Consider the following 17,251-nt stretch of genomic DNA (forward strand, 5'->3'; position numbering starts at 1 on the left):
CTCAGCCCAGGTGAGGGTGGGCGAGCTCAGCCGGGTCCTGCAGGGTGGAACAGGTCAGTGTGCTCAGCCCCTCCTCAAACTGGGTTTAAATGGTGCCTCCCCAGCCCTCTGTGGTGCTGAACTGGGACTCATCCTTGATGTGGGGGCTCAGCGTCCCCCTAGTGGGAAATCGGGATTTTAAGGCTGGACAAACACAGCCCAAAATTTAGGGGAAGTTGTGACGAGGAGCCCCTTCTCCCCTCCCCACTGCGGGCAGCACCCCTGTCCCAGCCCCTCTCCCAAACCCCTCTCACATCCCTGGTGTGGGGGCTCGAGTGGGAAATCAGGATTTTAAGGCTGAGCAGCTGCTGGACAAACAGCCCAAAATTTAGGGAAAGCAGGACAGTGGGGGATCAGGATTCCTTCTCCCCACGACCAGCAACCCCCCTGTCCCAGCCCCGCTCCCAAGCCCCTCTCACATCCCTGAACCTGAATTTGGGGGATTTCCCCGGGTTTTGGTGGCAGGAGCCGCCTCTCCACCCTTTGCCCTTCTGGCTCGGAAATCCAAGTGTTTGCTCGATGACCATTCCCGGTTTCCAGCGGGGTTAAGCGGAGCCGTTCCGTGCCGGCGCAGCGGGGACAGGGTGGCAGGGCCGTGCCCGGAATGCCACCCCTTGTCCCAGCGGCCGGTGGCAGGGGGGGGTCACCGCGCCCGGCCCCCCCTCCGCGCATTCCCCGCGTGCTTCCCGAGCCTTTGGGAAACTCTGGAGCGCTTAAAGCCGCTCCGAGGGCGCCCGGCTGAGCCTGGGCAAAGTCCCGGTGCTGCCGAGCTGGGATAGGACGGGATCCATGGGATGGGATTGGGATGAGCCGGGCACGGAGCAGAGGCTCCTTCTTGGGTTTGCATCTTGGGATGCCGTGGCCCTGTTTTATCCGGGATTTGCAGGAAAACGCCCCCACGCTCTGGTTTGGAGCCGTGGCAGCTCTTCGACCGCCAAAGGACGGTTGGAGAAACCCTCAGGCACGGCATTCCCAAAGATATTTTAATGGGAATTTGGGGTGACACAATTCCTTGTGGGAGCACAAGGGTCACACCTGAGCCCAAAATGCCACCCCAGACGCCACTGGGGACCTGGGTGGCCGCTCCGGCTCTCTGGGTGGCCCCGCTGGGTGTGAGGAGCTTGTCCCGGTGTCGCGGTCCGCTCAGCCCAACCCTGAGCTGTGACATCTGCTCCGAGTCCCTTCCCGACTTCTCCGGGGCCATGGGAAGGGTGGGGAATGCCCTTGGATGAGGCAGAGGCAGCCCGAGGACACCCCGGTGTCGCTGGGAGCCCACCCCCCATCCCAGCGCTCCCGGAATTCCCTCGCCAGCCCCTGGAAACGCTCCTTTCATCCCAGCCTCGATTTCCGCTGCCTCTCAGCCCCCCACCATTATTCGCTTTTATCCCTGCGGCCCTTTCATCCCGGGGATTGGCAATTCCCGCAGCCCTGCCCGGCCCCGCGGGGCTTTGGGGCGGCTGGAAATGACCTCAGCCGCCTTTTGCTGAGAAAATGTCATTTTTTGGGGGTGACTTCAGCCCCGAGCGCTGCGGTTGCTGCCCGGCAGGGTGTGGGGACAGGAAAACCGGGAAAAACACCGGGAGATGAATTGTCCTGGAGGATGAGGGGATGCCCGAGGGCTCGGAGCACCTGTGGGTTTATATCCACTGATCCGAGCTTCCCTGGTCACAGTCCCAAGGGATTAAACGGCCTGGACCCTTCTCCTGCTGCTCCTGGGGGAAATTGGTGCTTCCCACTGCTGCACCCCGGGATTTGGGACCGCAACCATCTCCAAAGGACGGGTGTAGGGATTTTCAGTCACGGGAATTGGGTATTCCCAAAGGTTTTTAATGGGAATGCTGGGGTGTGTGGTGTCTGTGCCTCTTTGGGTCACCCCAGGCTTGGATCCCCCCGGAGCAGCGGCAGCGCCCTGAAAAAGGGGGGAAAGGAATTTTGGGGTCGGAGCAGCCGTGAGCTGCCGGGGGGAGCAGCTCCAGCACCACCCCCAGCAGGTCCTGGGAGGGTTTCCCGACAGAGCCCGGGGACCCTGAGTCACCCCCGGCTCCTGCCCGGGCTGTGCCGGGAATCCCGGATCCACGGAGCCTGGATCGGGATCATCATTTGGGATCATCATTTGGGATCATTATTCAGGACCATCATTTGGGATCATTATTCAGGATCACCATTTGGGATCATCATTTGGGATCATCATTTGGGATCATCATTTGGGATCACCATTTGGGATCATTATTCGGGATCATCATTTGGGATCACCATTTGGGATGGAGAGCGCAGCGGGAGGAGCAGGCTCGGGGGGGACACAGGGGTGACCCTGGGGACAGCCAGCGGCCAAAGCCACCTCCGGTACCGGGAATGCGGGGATGGGACTGGATCCCACCGGGAATGGGGTGGATGAGGGGCCCAGGCAGGTCCAATTAACTGCTGGCTTTTAATGAGAGCAGCTCAGGGATGCCCCTGGAGCTCTGGAATTTGGGTGTCACCTCCCCTCTGTCCTTCTTTGGAACCTTTGGGTTGTTCCTTCCTGTCGGAATCTCCCGTTGTCGGTTTTCCCTTTTTTGTGTGTCTGACACATCGTGGGCGCAGAGCCAGGGATATTTCTGAGGCATTTTGTCAGAACTTTGAGCGCCGGAACAATTAACACAACAAAGTCGAGGTGTTCCTTTGCCTCTGATTCTTTCAAAGTGTTTTTTTTTTTTTTTTTTCCCTGCAGGTTTTTTTTGTAGTTGTTTTTTTTGTAGTTTTTTTTGGTAGTTTTTATTTTTTTTGTTTTTCTTTTGTAGTTTTTTTTTTTGTATTTTTCTTTTAAAAGTGCCTCCACAACCTCCTGTTTGATTGCTGGGTTTCTTTGAAGATCTGAAGGAGAGAAATCCCCACATGAAAGTTCTCCCGTCTCCAATGGCAGCCTGGAGCTGCCCCCCAAAAAAAAAGGGGGAAGAAAGGGGCTCCCGGAAACTTTGATCCCATTTTTTTTTCTGGAGCACAGGGAATGGCTGGGTCACACCTGAGCCAAAAATGCGACCCCAGACCCCACTGGGGGCCCGGCTGGCCGAGCACTGGTGGCCACTCTGAAGCTCCTGTGCCCTCCTGGAGCCTCGGTGATGTTTTTTTTGGGGTGCTGGGTCTCTGCTGGAAGATTTCTCCAAGCAGGACAGCTCTGTCCATCCCATGCCACAAACTCTGGGATGTGGAATGGGACAGAAGGGATCAGATCCAGCAAAATTTGTGGCTGTGGGACCATCAGGACGTCTCCTGTTGTTCCCATACCTTGCAGGATCGTGCCTGCCATGAGCTGACGGGAGCCACAGAACACAAAATCATGGAATATCCTGAGCTGGGAGGATCCACAAGGATCACGGAGTTCAACTCCTGAGCACAGCCCCTCATCCCGACCCTTCTGCCGCTCCCGGGACACTCCGGGCTTGTAAAATCCCCGAGTTCTCACCCTCGGGCGGCATCTGGGGTGACTCGGGTCACCTCCTGTCACCCCTGCCATGGCTCCGTGCCCCAGGGACCCCCAACCCCGCCAACCTGGGGTGGGCACGGGGCTGCTGCCAGCCCTCCCAGGGCGAGCAGGAGGCTCCAGCAGCCTCTGCCCAGCTCCGCTTCTGCCTCCCCGGGGAGGCTCCGCGCCCTTGGCAGCGCTCACCCCGCGTCCCGCACCGGGAGGGAGCGCGGCACCGCCAGCAGCTGCGGGCGAGCCCGATTTTCCCGATTTTCCCAGCAGATCTGGCAGCCTGGGAATGCAAAGCAGCAGCCAGACAGGTTTTTGGAAAGGGCCGGGCCTGGCGGATCCCGAATTCGGGACGCTGGTGCCCAGCCAAGCCCGCCTGGGTGTCCCGACCGTGCGGTGAAGCCTCTCCGGGCACAGGAGCGGCCTCGGGAGCGCTGCTGGAAAACGGGGAATGGCTTTTCCCGGATCCCAGAGGGGCTGGGACAGCGCTGCCGAGGCAGGAGCGGGTTTGGATCCCGCTGGGAATTGCCGGGCTGGGCTCGGGCCCGAGCTGCTCCTGCAAGAAGCAGCCGGGGGAAGCGGTTGGGCCGGCTCCGGCGGGGAGGAGCGGGCTGGCAGCCTGGCACCGGGACAGCATCTGGGTGTGCCAGCCCCGGCAGCCTCCCGTGCCTGCTTTGCACGCGTGGGAAGCGCTTGGGAAGGGAGCGGGGCGTTATTCCCATGGAAGTGCCATGCCAGCGGGCATTCCCGGGGCTCGGGGAGGGGCGGGATGCGCAGGGCAGGGCGCTCAGGTGGGCACGGACGCGATCCCTGCTCGCTGTGACAGTGGCAGGAGCCAGGGAAGGGCTGGAGCTGGGCCAGGGAGGGATAGGTTGGATTTTAGGGAGAGGTTCCTCCCGCACTGAGAGGCTCCCCAGGGAACGGTCGCTGTTCCAAACCTCCCAGAGCTCCAGGAATGTTTGGAAAACGCTCTCAGGGATGCGCGCAGGGTGGGATTTTGGGATTGTTCTGTGCAGGGCTGAGAGCTGGATCAGTGATGCCAGGATCTCCCATTTTTTATCTTGGTGTCTCCAATGCCAGAACCTTAACTCCGGTATTCGCGTTCCTGAGGAGGAGTGGGAAATTTGGGTGTTTAACTCCTCTCAGGAACGCACAGGGCGGGATTTTTGGATTTTTCTGTGCAGGGCTGAGAGCTGGACCAGTGATCCCGGTGGGTTCTTCCAGCTCAGGATATCCCAGGATCTCTCATTTTTTATCTTGGTGTCTCCAATGCCAGAACCTTAACTCCGGTATTCGCGTTCCTGAGGAGGAGTGGGAAGTTTGGGTGTTTTAGCTCCTCTCAGGGACGTCAGGACGGGATTTTGGGATTGTTCTGTGCAGGGCTGAGAGCTGGATCAGTGATGCCAGGACCTCTCGTTTTTTATCTTGGTGTCTCCAATACCAGCACCTTAACTCCGGTATTCGCGTTCCTGAGGAGGAGTGGGAAATTTGGGTATTTTAGCTCCTCTCAGGGATGCACAGGGCGGGATTTTGGCAGCCGCCGTGGTCCCGCGGGTCCCTCCAGCCCTCAGGGAGCCCCGCGATCAATGATCTCTCTAATCTTATCTCTCTGTCTCTCCGCCGCTTTCCCTTGTGCGCCCTCCCCTCGCTGCCTCCCCCTCCCCTCGCAGCCAGCCCCGCTTCCCCTCCAGCCTCAGCTTTGATCCCGGGAAGCAGCAATTGATCCTCCTTATCTTTATTGTGGGAGAGACATTCCCGGCACTGCCCTTAATTAAATTCCTCTTCATTTTCCTCCACGGGCCTCTCTCCCCCCTGCCACAAGCTCAGGGGAGGATTTGTTTTTAAACAAATGCAATTAAATGATTGCAGCGGCCACGAGCGGGGCACGGCCGGGGCCACACGGAGCTCAAGGGGGTGCTGGGCACCCTGTGGTGTTGGCACTGGGCACAGTGGCCATGGTGGCACAGGTGCTGGCCATGGTGGCACTGGCACTTGTCATTGTGGCACTGGGCACTGGCACCAGTCCTGGTGGCCACAGTGCCATGGGGGTGGCCCACGGTGGCACTGGCACTGGCTGTGGTGGCACTGGCACTGGTCACGGTGGCCCAGACACTGACTGTGGTGGCACAGGCCACGGTGGCACTGGCACTGGCTGTGGTGGCACTGGCACTGGTCATGGTGGCACTGGCCATAGTGGCACTGGCACTGACCACAGTGGCACTGGCTGTGGTGGCACTGACTGTGGTGGCACTGGCCACAGGAACATGGGGAGGGTGGCACATGACTACGGTGGCACAGGCACAAATCGTGTTGGCACTGGCACTGGCTGTGGTGGCACTGGCACTTGCCAATAGGGGCATTTGCACCTGCCCTGGTGGCCCTGGCACCTGCCCTGGTGGCCCTGGCCACGCCAGGTGAGCCACAGTGCCCGGGCCGTGCCCCTGGCAGCTTTGAGCTTTTCTGCTGGGAAATGTCTCCCGCAGACTCTGACCCGCAGGGCAGGGAGGATTTTTCATGTGGAACAGCCGAAATTCCCCCGGAGACAGCGCAGGAATGCGCGGCATGTTATCCTCGGTACCAGCGCTCCTTTCTTACGGCCTAAGCCCGGCCACGCCGCCGGGGGGAGGGGACAGCGGGGACCGCCGTGTCCCCACTGATGGCTGCCAACATTCCCCCTCCGCAATCCCTTCCTCCTCCTCCTTTTCCTTGGGAAAACTCCCCAGCTCTGCGCCTGGCTCGGCTTTCCTTGACCCCTCTGGGTCCCTGCCGCTCCTGGGCAGGCAGGGACATCCCCGTGGGGACAGCACGGGGACATTTTGGGGGTCCCCCCAGCAGAGCAGAGGGCGGAGAGGACCTCATTTTATCGCAGTTGGAAATTGGGAACATAAATGGGGGAGATCAACCAGCGCCCGGCTCTGCAGCCATCGCCCCGAGAGCCCGACCCCGGGCTGGCTGCGGTGACACGGGGACAGCGCTGGCCCCGCCCTGCAGGACACGGGCACGCCGGGGCACCCTTGGGATGTGACAAACCAGCCTCAAACTGGGGACAGAGGGACATCCTGCTGCGCCAGCCTCGCCCCCACATTCCTCCGGGGTGTCCCCAACAAGCCGTGTCCCCAGTGAGCTGTGCTCCCACCGAGCTGTGTCCCCACCGAGCTGTGTCCCCACCGAGCTGTGTCCCCACTGAGCTGTGTCCCCACCGAGCTGTGCTCCCACCGAGCTGCGTCCCCACTGAGCTGTGTCCCCACCGAGCTGTGTCCCCACCGAGCTGTGTCCCCAGTGAGTTGTGTCCCCACCGAGCTGTGTCCCCACTGAGCTGTGTCCCCACTGAGCTGTGTCCCCACCGAGCTGTGTCCCCACTGAGCTGTGCCCCCATCTCCGCATGTTCCACCCCCCGGGGGGGCCCGAGCCGCGGCCCCACGAGGCTCCCGGTGCCCGGTGGCACCGGCCCGGTCCCGCAGGGACATTCCCGGTGCCTCCCGCTTATCCCGCTGCCGGCCGGGAGCGCAGCTGCGGCTCTTACATAAAACGCAATTAGCGGCGGGCAGGGAGGCCTGAATGGAATTAAGGAATTCCTGCCGGGCTGACGTCAAAGCTTCACCTCTCCCGCACAAAGGGGGCCCTTGTGAGCCCCCCTGACCCCGCCGGGACAAGGCGAGTCCTCAGGGAGCCCCGAGCATGCCATGCGGGAATTGTCCCCGGTGCCAGCAGCCATGCCCGAATTGTCCCCGGTGCCAGCAGCCGTTCCCCGAATTGTCCCCGGTGCCAGCAGCAATCCCCGAATTGTCCCCGGTGCCAGCAGCAATCCCCGAACTGTCCCCGGTGCCAGCAGCCATCCCCGAATTGTCCCCGGTGCCAGCAGTTGCTCCCCAAATTGTCGCTGGTGCCATCCCTGAATTGTCCCTGGTGCCATCCCTGAATTGTTCCCGGTGCCAGCAGTTGCTCCCCAAATTGTCCCCGGTGCCAGCAGCCGATCCCCGAACTGTCCCCGGTGCCAGCAGCTTCTCCCGAATTGTCCCCGGTGCCAGCAGGCAGACCCAGAATTGTCCCCAGTGCCATCCCCGAACTGACCCCGGCGCCATCCCCGAACTGTCCCCGGTGCCAGCAGCCGCTGCCCCGCGCTGACCGCGGGCCGGTGCCGGTGGCCCCCCGGGCCAGACGCTCGCCCATGAGAGGGGGCAGGGCCCGTGCCCGCCTGGGCAGCGGGAGGTGATGGAGGGACAGTGGGTCACTCCTGGCTGGCACCGCTGGACACGGGGACAGGCAGGGCCGTGATCCCGAAATTTCCGCTGGGATCGCCCCGGCTGGAGGAGCTCCCCGGCGCTGGGGCCTCCTCCGGCTGCTGCCAGCGAGGTCACGGGGACCGGGCAGTGCCGGGCCATGATGTGAATGTCCCCGAGTGTCACAGGCGGCGGGGGGGGTGGCAGGGCTCACTCGTGGGGGGCTCCTGCCCCCAAACTCCCTCCGCTTCCCGGCGATCGTTGTAATTAACGATAAAAGCACGTCAAAAAGAACAGTTTAAACCACAGAGCGTCACTTCAGGTGGGATATTGGGAAGGCGGTTTTTAAAGGGAGGGTGGTGAGGCCCCAGGATGGAATTCCCAGAGAAGCTATGGCTGCCCCAGGGGAGCGTTAAAAGCCAGGTTATGGGGCTGGGAGCAGCGGGAGGTGTCCCTGCCCATGGCAGGGGGTGGTGCTGGATGGGCTTTAAGGTCCCTTCCAACCCAAACCATCCCGTGAAGTCACCATTGCTGCGGGCAGGAAAGGGTTAATGCGCTAATTGGGGTGCGCGACCCCACCCTGGGCCCCTCTCCTCCCCTGCCCCTGCCCGGCCTTACGGGAAGAGGCTCCGGAGCGGCTCCGGGATCTGCGGCGGGGACCGGGGGCCCTCCTGCGGCCGCGGCGCCGCATCCCCTTCCCGGAGCATCCCCTTGCCGGAGCCTCCCCTTCCCACAGAATCCCCTTCCCGGAGCCTCCCCTTTCCTCAGAATCTCCTTCCCGGAGCCTTCCCTTCCCTCCGAATTCCCTTCCCGGAACCTTCCCGGAGCCTCCCCTTCCCGGAGCATTCCCTTTCCTCTGAATTTCCTTCCCTCAGAATTCCCTCCTAATCCCCTTTCCTGCAGCATTCCCTTCCCCGCACTCCCTCTCCTGGCAGCATTCCGTGCCCAGCCGGACTCTGGTAGCCACCAGGACAGAGGTTTTGTTTCCCCCATCCGGGCTCGCAGGGCTGGGGCAGCGGCACCACCGGGCTCCCGCAGGGCACGGAGCCGAGTTCAGGCAATTTCGGGATTTAATTACTCACGGTTTTGCTCCTCTCGTGGTGTCAGGAGGCACCTGGCTGGGAAGGGGCAGGGGAGGGAATTCTGCTGGACCTGAGGGCGGGACAGATTCCCCAGCTCTGGGCAAGCCCCCCCTGCCCAGGTGACCATTCCTGACCATTCCCTCTGCAAGGAGCAACGGGAGCCCCCACAAAGCTCTGTCCTGTCCATACCTGTGCATCCCACCTGTGCATCCCCCCTGTGCATCCCACCCGGGCATCCCACCTGGGTATCTCACCTGGGCATCCCCCCTGTGCATCTCACCTGGGCATCCCCCCTGTGCATCTCACCTGGGCATCCTCACCTGTGCATCCCCCCTGTGCATCCCCCCTGTGCATCCCACCCGGGCATCCCACCTGGGCATCCCACCTGTGCATCCCACCTGGGCATCCCACCTGTGCATCCCTCCTGGGCATCTCACCTGGGCATCCCACCTGTGAATCTCACCTGGGCATCCCCCCTGTGCATCCCTCCTGGGCATCCCCCTGTGCATCTCACCTGGGCATCCCACCTGTGCATCCCTCCTGGGCATCTCACCTGGGCATCCCCCCTGGACATCTCACCTGGGCATCCTCACCTGGGCATCTCACCTGTGAATCTCACCTGGGCATCCCCCCTGTGCATCTCACCTGGGCATCCTCACCTGGGCATCCCACCTGTGCATCCCACCCGGGCATCCCACCTGGGCATCTCACCTGTGCATCCCCCCTTGACACCAAACCTTTCTCACCTCCCAGCTCCGATGCCCAAGAGGGGAAGCAGGGACCGATGTGAGGCCATAGCAGGGCTTGGCTTGGCCCTGGCATCACGGAGGAGGCGACAGAGGGACCCTCAACCCTCCCCAAAAAAATCCCGGAATCACCACTGAAAATGTTTAGGGCCGAATTCTCACCTGAGGCCAAGTGGCTGAGGGTTTCCAAGTGAGTGGAGCAGCTGCTGTTTGCACCAGAGGAGGCCCTGAGTGTGCAGGTATTTTATATATATATTTATATATATGTGTGTGTGTATAGATATATTACATAAATATATAGGTATGAAATAATTTAAGAACCATCCGAGACAGCATGCTGTGCTCTGGGGTGGGGCTGGGGGGCAGCTGCTGCCCCTCCTCCCCCTGCCCCACCGCCTTTGATTCACAAATGGAAACAAAAGAGTCTGGAATTAAATTAAAAACCGCACACACGCGCACACACACGACACGGGGCAGAGGCTGGACGAGTCCAGGCGTCCCTGAAGAGATCGGATCAACTGAAAGCCGAAGAGTTGGGGAGTCAGGGAATGAAACCAGCGCAGGGGGTGCTGCTTGTGCCGGTGCTGACTGCCCTGGCTGTGCCCAGCCCCTGTGGGGACTGTCCCAGCCCCGCTGTGTCCTGGCTGGGCTGTGGCAGAGGCTGCTGGGGACGTGTGTGTCCTGCTGTGTTTGTCTTGGCCCTGCTTCCTCCATCTCCACCTGCTTTGCTTTCGCTCCGTCCCAGGGTTTGTTTTTTTTTTTTGCCACCTGGGTTTGTCAAGGCCGAAAGGGAAAATCCTGCCCCAATGAACCCCTCTCCTCTCCGTGCTGGAAGTTCTCCCAGAGCCAGGTTTGGTCCAGCTCAATCCTTCCCACCAAATGAAGAACCCGCCCTGGAGAAGATTTCCTCCCCGGGGACTTCAGGATGACCTTTCAAAAACCACCCAAAACCCCTTAGAAAAAGCCGAAAATCACCGGTGCCTTCCAAAAAAAACTCCTCGCTCCCCATCCCACCCTTCCCAAACATCCCAGAGGGATCCCAGATCCGCGGAGGGCCGGGAAAGCAGCCGAACCGAGCGTGCGGGGAAGGCTTTGGACCCTCATCCCCCCCGTCCCTCTCCTCGTGGGGAAAACGACAGCGGCCGGGCTGGCGGATCAGCTGGGGAGCAGGACGTGCTCCAGGAAGTAGCTGATGGAGTCCCAGTGCTTCCAGAGGAAGAGGAGGAAGAGGACGAGCAGGGCGGTGCTGAGGATGCGCATGCGGGTCTTCATGAGCGGCGTGATGAAGTTGGCGATGGTGGAGACGAAGACGAGCAGCACGGCCATGAGGGCCAGGATGACGTTGATGAACTTGCCCAGCAGCGCCCGGGCATTGGCGTTCTCCACCCCCTCCAGCTGCACCACCTGCTGCTGCTGCTGCTGCAGCTCCAGCTTGGTCACCCGCGTCAGGCACGACTCCACGGCCTCCTGCCGGGGCACAGCGGTGGCAGTGGGGACAAGGGTGGCCCCCACCAGGGGTTCTCCGGGGGGTTTTGTGCCACCTGGGGATGGCTGGTGGATGTGGGGACTGTGCTGGCCCACACGTGGCTTGTGGCAGCCGGAGCAGCACAAGGGGGAAGGGAGGGCAGGGATATTGGGATATTGGGATGAAATTCCTCCCTGGGAGGCCCTGGGTTGGAATCCATGGCCGCCCAATCTCTGGAAGCATCCCAGGCCAGGTTGGAGCAGCCTGGGATGGTGGAAGGTGTCCCTGCCCATAGCAGGGGTGGCACTTTTTGAAGTCCCAACCCACACCAATCCGGGATTCCCTGGTTTTGGGGACACGCTGTCACCTGCCTCTTGCAGTGACAGCACCACAGGGAAACCTCACCTGGAGGGTGCTGGGAGAAGGGATCCCACTGCCCCACCCTCCTTCCCAGCCCAGCTCCGTCCCTCACTGCGTGGCTGGAGGGGGCAGAGAGGGGCTGAGCCCTCCCACAGCCCTACCTGGATGTCCCGTGCCCTCTCGTAGGACTGGTAGGCCACCTTCTCCTCCATGCTGGCCAGCTCCTGCTTCAGGTTGGTCATCTCGTTCTGGTGCAGCTCCGTCAGGTCGTTCAGCTGCTCCTCCAGGCGCTCGTACCTGCGCGGGGCAGCCGGGCTGGGACCTCTCCCTGAGACCCACCCTGGCACTGGGGACACCACCCAGCCTCTCCCACCCTCTCCTGGTCGTGGGAAAACACCTCAAGATCCTGCGTGGAGCTCTGGCAGTGAGGAGGGCTGCGGCTCCTCACGTCTCTTGGCTGGACAAGCCCAGGAGGGCGGCTCACGGTCCCCAAAGAGCCACCCCGGGTGTCACCCGCCCGTCCCTACCTGTAGCGCTCCTCCTGCAAGCACTGGGTCATGTAGGTGTAATCCCGCTGCAGCTGGGCCTTGAGGTCCTCCATGGAGTCCTCCAGGTGGGACTGGCTGTCCTTGATCTCCCGCAGCTCCTCCAGGATGGTGTCGAAGTTGTTGTGGTGGCTGTCCAGCGTGTTGGACTTGGGGCTCCCCAGGCCGCCGGGCCCGGCCCCGGAGTTGCTGCCGGCGGCGGAGCCCGAGGTGGCGCTGGAGCACTCGTCGTCGCTGCCGTACTTGGGGCTGGACACCAGCGTGGCGCTGCCGCTCAGCGCCCGCGAGGCCTCCTCGGGGTGCCCGTCGTCCAGCGTGTCCTTCAGGTGGGCGATGTTGTCGGCGCTGCCGAACTTGTTGCGGATCAGGCTGGCGAACTCCCGCGGCTTGGACACCACGGCCGTGTGCGTGGCCTGGGACAGCCCCGAGAGCCCCCCCTTGACCCCTTCCACCACGCCCCCGCTGAAGCCGCTGATGCTGGAGCGAACGTTGGCGCCCACGTCCTTCAGCCCTTGCTGCATGTCCCGGAAAACATCCTTGGGCTGGCGGGAGGGGCCGTTCTGCTCGATCTCCTTCAGCTTCTTGTGGTAGTGCTCCAACTTCTTGTGCAGCTGTGCGATGGTCTGCGCCGACTTCTGGTTCTTCTTCTCGAACACCTGCTTGATGCGCGACGCCTGCTGCTTGTCGGCGTTGTTGGCCAGCTTCAGGTACTCGGCCACGTTGTCATCCCGCGCCTCCTGCTCGATCTTGATCTGCTCCGTGATCTTGAGGATCTTCTGGTGCAGGTGCTCGATGGCGGCTTTGGTGCGGTGAGGGTCGGGGGTGCCATCGGGCACGTCCAGGCACACGGGGCCGTCGGCGTCGCCGTGCCCGGCGCCCGGGGGAAGGTTCAGGGTGCTCACGTCGCCCTTGTCCAGCTGGAGGTGAAGGAAAAGGAGGGGGATGCTCAGGAGAGGGAGGAAAAACCCCAGGATTGGGAGGGGACGGGAGGGAACCGGGCTTGGGATGCAAGGAGGAGGTGAGAAGTGGGCAGGAGAATAATTAACCGGGGAAGTTGGGGAGTTTTCCGGTTGGTTGGAGATTTCCCAGCCACGCCAGCGCTGCTGGAATCCCAGGAAAACAGCGGTTGATCCTGGGAATTCACCAGTAAAAGAGCACAGCAGCCAGCTGGGGGTTCAGGGCTGGATTTTCCCAGTGGAATTCAGCAAGGAGCAGCCACTGACTCTGCCTTTCCAGCCTCACCTCGTGCACGGATGGGAACTGAGGTTTCTCCAGCCAGCCAGGATAAAAGGAGCGGGGAAAACCAGGATTCATCATCAAACCTCTCCCCAAACCAGCACAGAGCACAAGGATTGAGCAACCCAGAGGTATTTCAGCCTGGATACACCCCAAAATTGTCCAGCCCAAGAGGAACTGCCCTAATCCCAGTTTTTGGGAGAGCGGGGAGCAGCTCCTGCTCCCGGAGCTGCAGGTGCAGGGACTCCTCTGCTTTTCCAAGCTCCCTCACCTGGCAGCGCCAAACTCCTCGTGCAAGCACCAGCTGCCACCGCAGGAAACTGGGACAAATGCCAAAATTCCGTTTTACAGATGGCAAAAACTGGAGCTCTGGGGGAGGAAATCACTCGCCTGAAGCCACATTTGCAGAGTCTGGACTGCAACCCAGGCCCTGCCTCGTGCTCTCCAACCTGGACACGCTGCTTGGCCAGTTGGGAAAAATACAAAAAAAAAAAAAAAAAAAAATCCCTAAATCTTCCCAGTTGCTGGGTTTTATATTCAGATTCTTATGCAAAACCTCCCCGGTTGTGTAAATGGCTCCTGGCTTCTAATTAAGAGCTGCTTGAAAGTTAAATACTCTTGGCAGACCTGAATAATTTCTCATTTCCATCCCACTTTCCCCGAATGACCCTTTAATAGGGATAAAGCTGCGGGATCACTGCTTGGGAGTGTGCTATCACCAGGAAATGCAGGGGGGAAGAGGGAGGAATGTTCTCTCAAGATGCTGCTTGGGAACGCTCCCATCTGGAGCAGGGGCTTGGAAAAGCCCTCCTGTTATTCCCTTCCATCTCCTCTTTTCCCTGTTTTTTTGTGTCCTGCTGGAAGTCTGGGGGTGTTGGGATTTGATTTCCTGTGATGCTGCCGTGGAGCAAGGGCAGGAGAATGAGAGCAAAAGGCTGGATTCACTGTCTGGAGTGCCAGTTTGTTTTTTTTTAAAATAAAAATGAAGTCATAACAAACTTGTGGCTTTCAGACCCCACTTCCAGGATATTTTTAGGCTGGGCCCTCCACGGAGGGTTTTGCTTTGGTTTCTTATCACGAGGCAGAAATTAGAAACAGCAGGAAACAGACTTTTTGCCCAGATGTGCAATTCTCTGGACAGAAAAGGGAAAAAGTGACCGTGGCAAAGGGAAAGGCAGCTCTGGAGAGGCCCAAAGGGGAAACACCCGCTGGGGAGCCGAGGGCAAAAGTTGCTCAAACTCCGTTCCCAAAGAGGGAGCTGCCCTCTGCAAAGCCAATCTTTTGGATTGGAAAAGAGGAGGAGTTTAAAATGGGATTTTGGGAAGGAATTCCTGGCTGTGAGGGTGCTGAGGTGGAATTCCCAGAGAATGGGATCAGAAATTATCAGAAACGGCTGTCCCATCCCTGGAAGTGTCCAAGGCTGGGTTGGAGCAAGCTGGGATGGTGAGGGGTGTCCCTGCCTGTGGCAGGGGTGGAACTGGATGGGTTTTATGGTCCCTCCTAACCCAAACCATCCCGTAATTCCATGATTTATCCAGGGGATTACATCTGGGATGGGCAGGGAACAGCAGGCACCCAGCGCTGGGCTGAAATCCTCGCCCCCCACTCGCTGCCGTGCTGGGGAAGGCACAGCAGGTTCTCGCTTGGAAAACAACCCCCCATAAAAACCCCACAATGTGGATCCCTGGAGCATTAACAGACCCTGCCTGCTAAATCCCAGCGAGCCTGAACGACTGTGCCGGGGATTTAACGGGGGGATTAGGAAAAGCCACACTTTCCCTACATGCAGCAAACCCGTGGGGAGGCACCGGCTGAAACAAAAACCTCGTCCCTGCTTCCCAGAGCTTGTTTTCCAGGCAGGCTGGGAGGGCAGAGCCGATGTGGGATGCGGGAGGAATGCAGGACGAGGGGAGGGAAATTATTTCTTATCAACAGAGCCGAGGCCAGGAGAGCTGAGATCTGCAAAAGGCTCGAGCTAATGAGCTGAGCAAACAGCGCTTAGAGGGCCACGGCCGGGCACAATTATGCAATGGTGGCTTATTTGGGGATGCAGGTTGGATGGAGCTGAGCCCAGGTGGCACCTCGGGGATGTCCCCTCACCTCGGGGATGTCCCCTCACCTCGGGGATGTCCCCTCACCTCGGGGATGTCCCCCCATCTTGGGGATGTGTCCCCCCACCTTGGGGATGTCCTCTCACCTTGTGGATGTGTCCTCCCACCTTGGGGATGTCCCTCCACCTCGGGGATGCCCCCCCACCTCGGGGATGTGTCCCCACCTCGGGGATGTCCCCACCTTGGGGATGTGTCCTCCACCTTGGGGATGTGTCCCCCACCTCGGGGATGTCCCCTCACCTCGGGGATGTGTCCCCACCTCGGGGATGTCCCCTCACCTTGGGGATGTGTCCCCACTTCGGGGATGTCCCCCCACCTTGGGGATGTCCTCCCAGCTCAGGTCCGTGTGCCCAGCTTGGGGCCGTGGTTGTCCCAGCACATCCACGCCTGGATTTAACCCCGTTCTTAAGAAATTGCACAATTATCGCAAAGTTCAGAGCAAAATTTTGGCATCACCCCCCGGAGTGTTCTTGTTTTCCCTGCCCTACAGCGCGGTGGGGAGCGCAGGGGATGAGCCCTGGCTCCCACCCCACGCGAGGAGGCTGCAAAACGTCGCTGTGATTCCTGGCTGGAATCCATCAGCGGGACAAAACAGGACCATGTGCACCTTCCAGCAGGGCAAAAACAAGAACAAGTGCCACTGGTGCCAAATCCAGGGCAGATCCAGGGAGCCCTGTGCCGTCAGCTCCGCGGCACAAGCGGCACTCGGTGGCCGTGGGATGCCAGCAGGGAGGGGCCACGGCCGGCACAGAAATCCAGGTGCGTGGCGGACGTGGGGAGGGGGATTTTGGGGCGGTTATTCCATGGATTTTATGTCATGGAATGTGGCCCCCGTTCCTCGAAGCGCTTTCCCAGCACAGCATCCCCTGAGCCGGTGACAGCCCGGCGTCACTGGGGACACCCCGAGTGTCCTGTCCCCGTCCCCACACGGGCTCCCAGCCCTGTGCCTCCCCGAGCTGAGCTGTCAATGCCACCAGACCCAGCCCAGGTGTTGAAAATAGCAGCAGGAGCCCTGACTCACAATTCCCACCCTCCCTCCGAGCCCGCAGCAGCGCCCGGGGCCGGCGGCGCCGTGTCCCCCTCTGTCCCACCCCTGGATGGGCACAACGGGCTGGCAGCAGCTCCCTGCACTCATTCCCAGCCTCACAGCGATTTTCCTTACATAATGCAGGGATTAACGTTCAGGCTTCCAGCTGCAGCCGAGTTTCCCACCCGGCACGGCTGGCGCTGGGGGGGTTTCACTCCCTGCTTTCATTCCCCGAGGAACAGAGGCACTGAAACCCCCCCCGTGGCTCTCTCTGCCCATCACCATCCTCCCCACCAGCTTCCCCGAACCCCAAAAGCTGCCAGGACCTACCTCCATGGCGGGCAGCGCTGGGGTGCCCCGGGGCTAGTCGGTGTGGGCTGCCCGGCCGTGTCCCCGCCGTGTCCCCAGGGCTGGCAGCGCTGCCCGGGCACTGCCGGCTGCCATGGCACAGCTCCCGGCTCGGGAAGGCGGTGACGGATGGCAGGGAAGTTTTGGGGGGAGCAGCAGGGAGGGACGAGGGGGAGAAGCCTCCTGCAGACCCCGTCAGGGCTGGCCCTGCATCCCAAGAGTGTCCCCGGAGCGATCCCGGAGCGTTCCCGGCGCGATCCCGGAGCGTTCCCGGCGCGATCCCGGAGCGCTCCCGGCGCGCAGGGATGGAGGCGAGGCTCCGGCGGGATTGCCGACTCAGGAAATCTGCCCGAGCTGTTTACAGCTCCCAGCCAGCCGAGCTTTCAGGGCTGTAATGCAAAACCCCCCTCGTCCCCGTGCCGGGATATTCACACGCCTCCAGCCCCATACGCTGCCTGTGCCCTGACGCAGGAGGTCGGGACGGGCTCTTGTCATCTGCTGTGTCACACAGCGGGACAAAAAAGCCTGGGAGAGGCAGGGGGAGGCATCCAGAAAGGCAAAACGAGAGTGGAAAACAGGAAAAAAACCAAACCCAATCATCGAGCAAGGAGCTGGGCAGCC

The 17,251-nt window shown here is 61.0% G+C and overlaps 1 protein-coding gene across 2 annotated transcripts in view; it reads right to left on the reverse strand.

Annotated features, from left to right (window-relative positions):
* Positions 1–9,747: 9,747 nt before the first annotated feature.
* The window catches only part of TMCC2 (transmembrane and coiled-coil domain family 2), a 31,439-nt gene continuing 23,935 nt past the window's right edge, over positions 9,748–17,251 (reverse strand). For both annotated transcript variants that reach the window (XM_005529313.3, XM_014258205.2), the window contains 3 exons: positions 11,891–12,825; positions 11,525–11,660; positions 9,748–11,005 (listed from right to left, as the gene is read on the reverse strand). In XM_005529313.3, the coding sequence (XP_005529370.3) occupies positions 10,694–11,005; positions 11,525–11,660; positions 11,891–12,825 (1,383 nt within the window). In that variant the 3' untranslated portion in view covers positions 9,748–10,693. The remainder of the gene's footprint in view (positions 11,006–11,524; positions 11,661–11,890; positions 12,826–17,251) is intronic.

This window comes from Pseudopodoces humilis, chromosome 26 (assembly GCF_049639895.1).
Source record: "Pseudopodoces humilis isolate 2021_Gansu_Grassland_sample_001 chromosome 26, ASM4963989v1, whole genome shotgun sequence".
NCBI lineage: Eukaryota > Metazoa > Chordata > Aves > Passeriformes > Paridae > Pseudopodoces > Pseudopodoces humilis.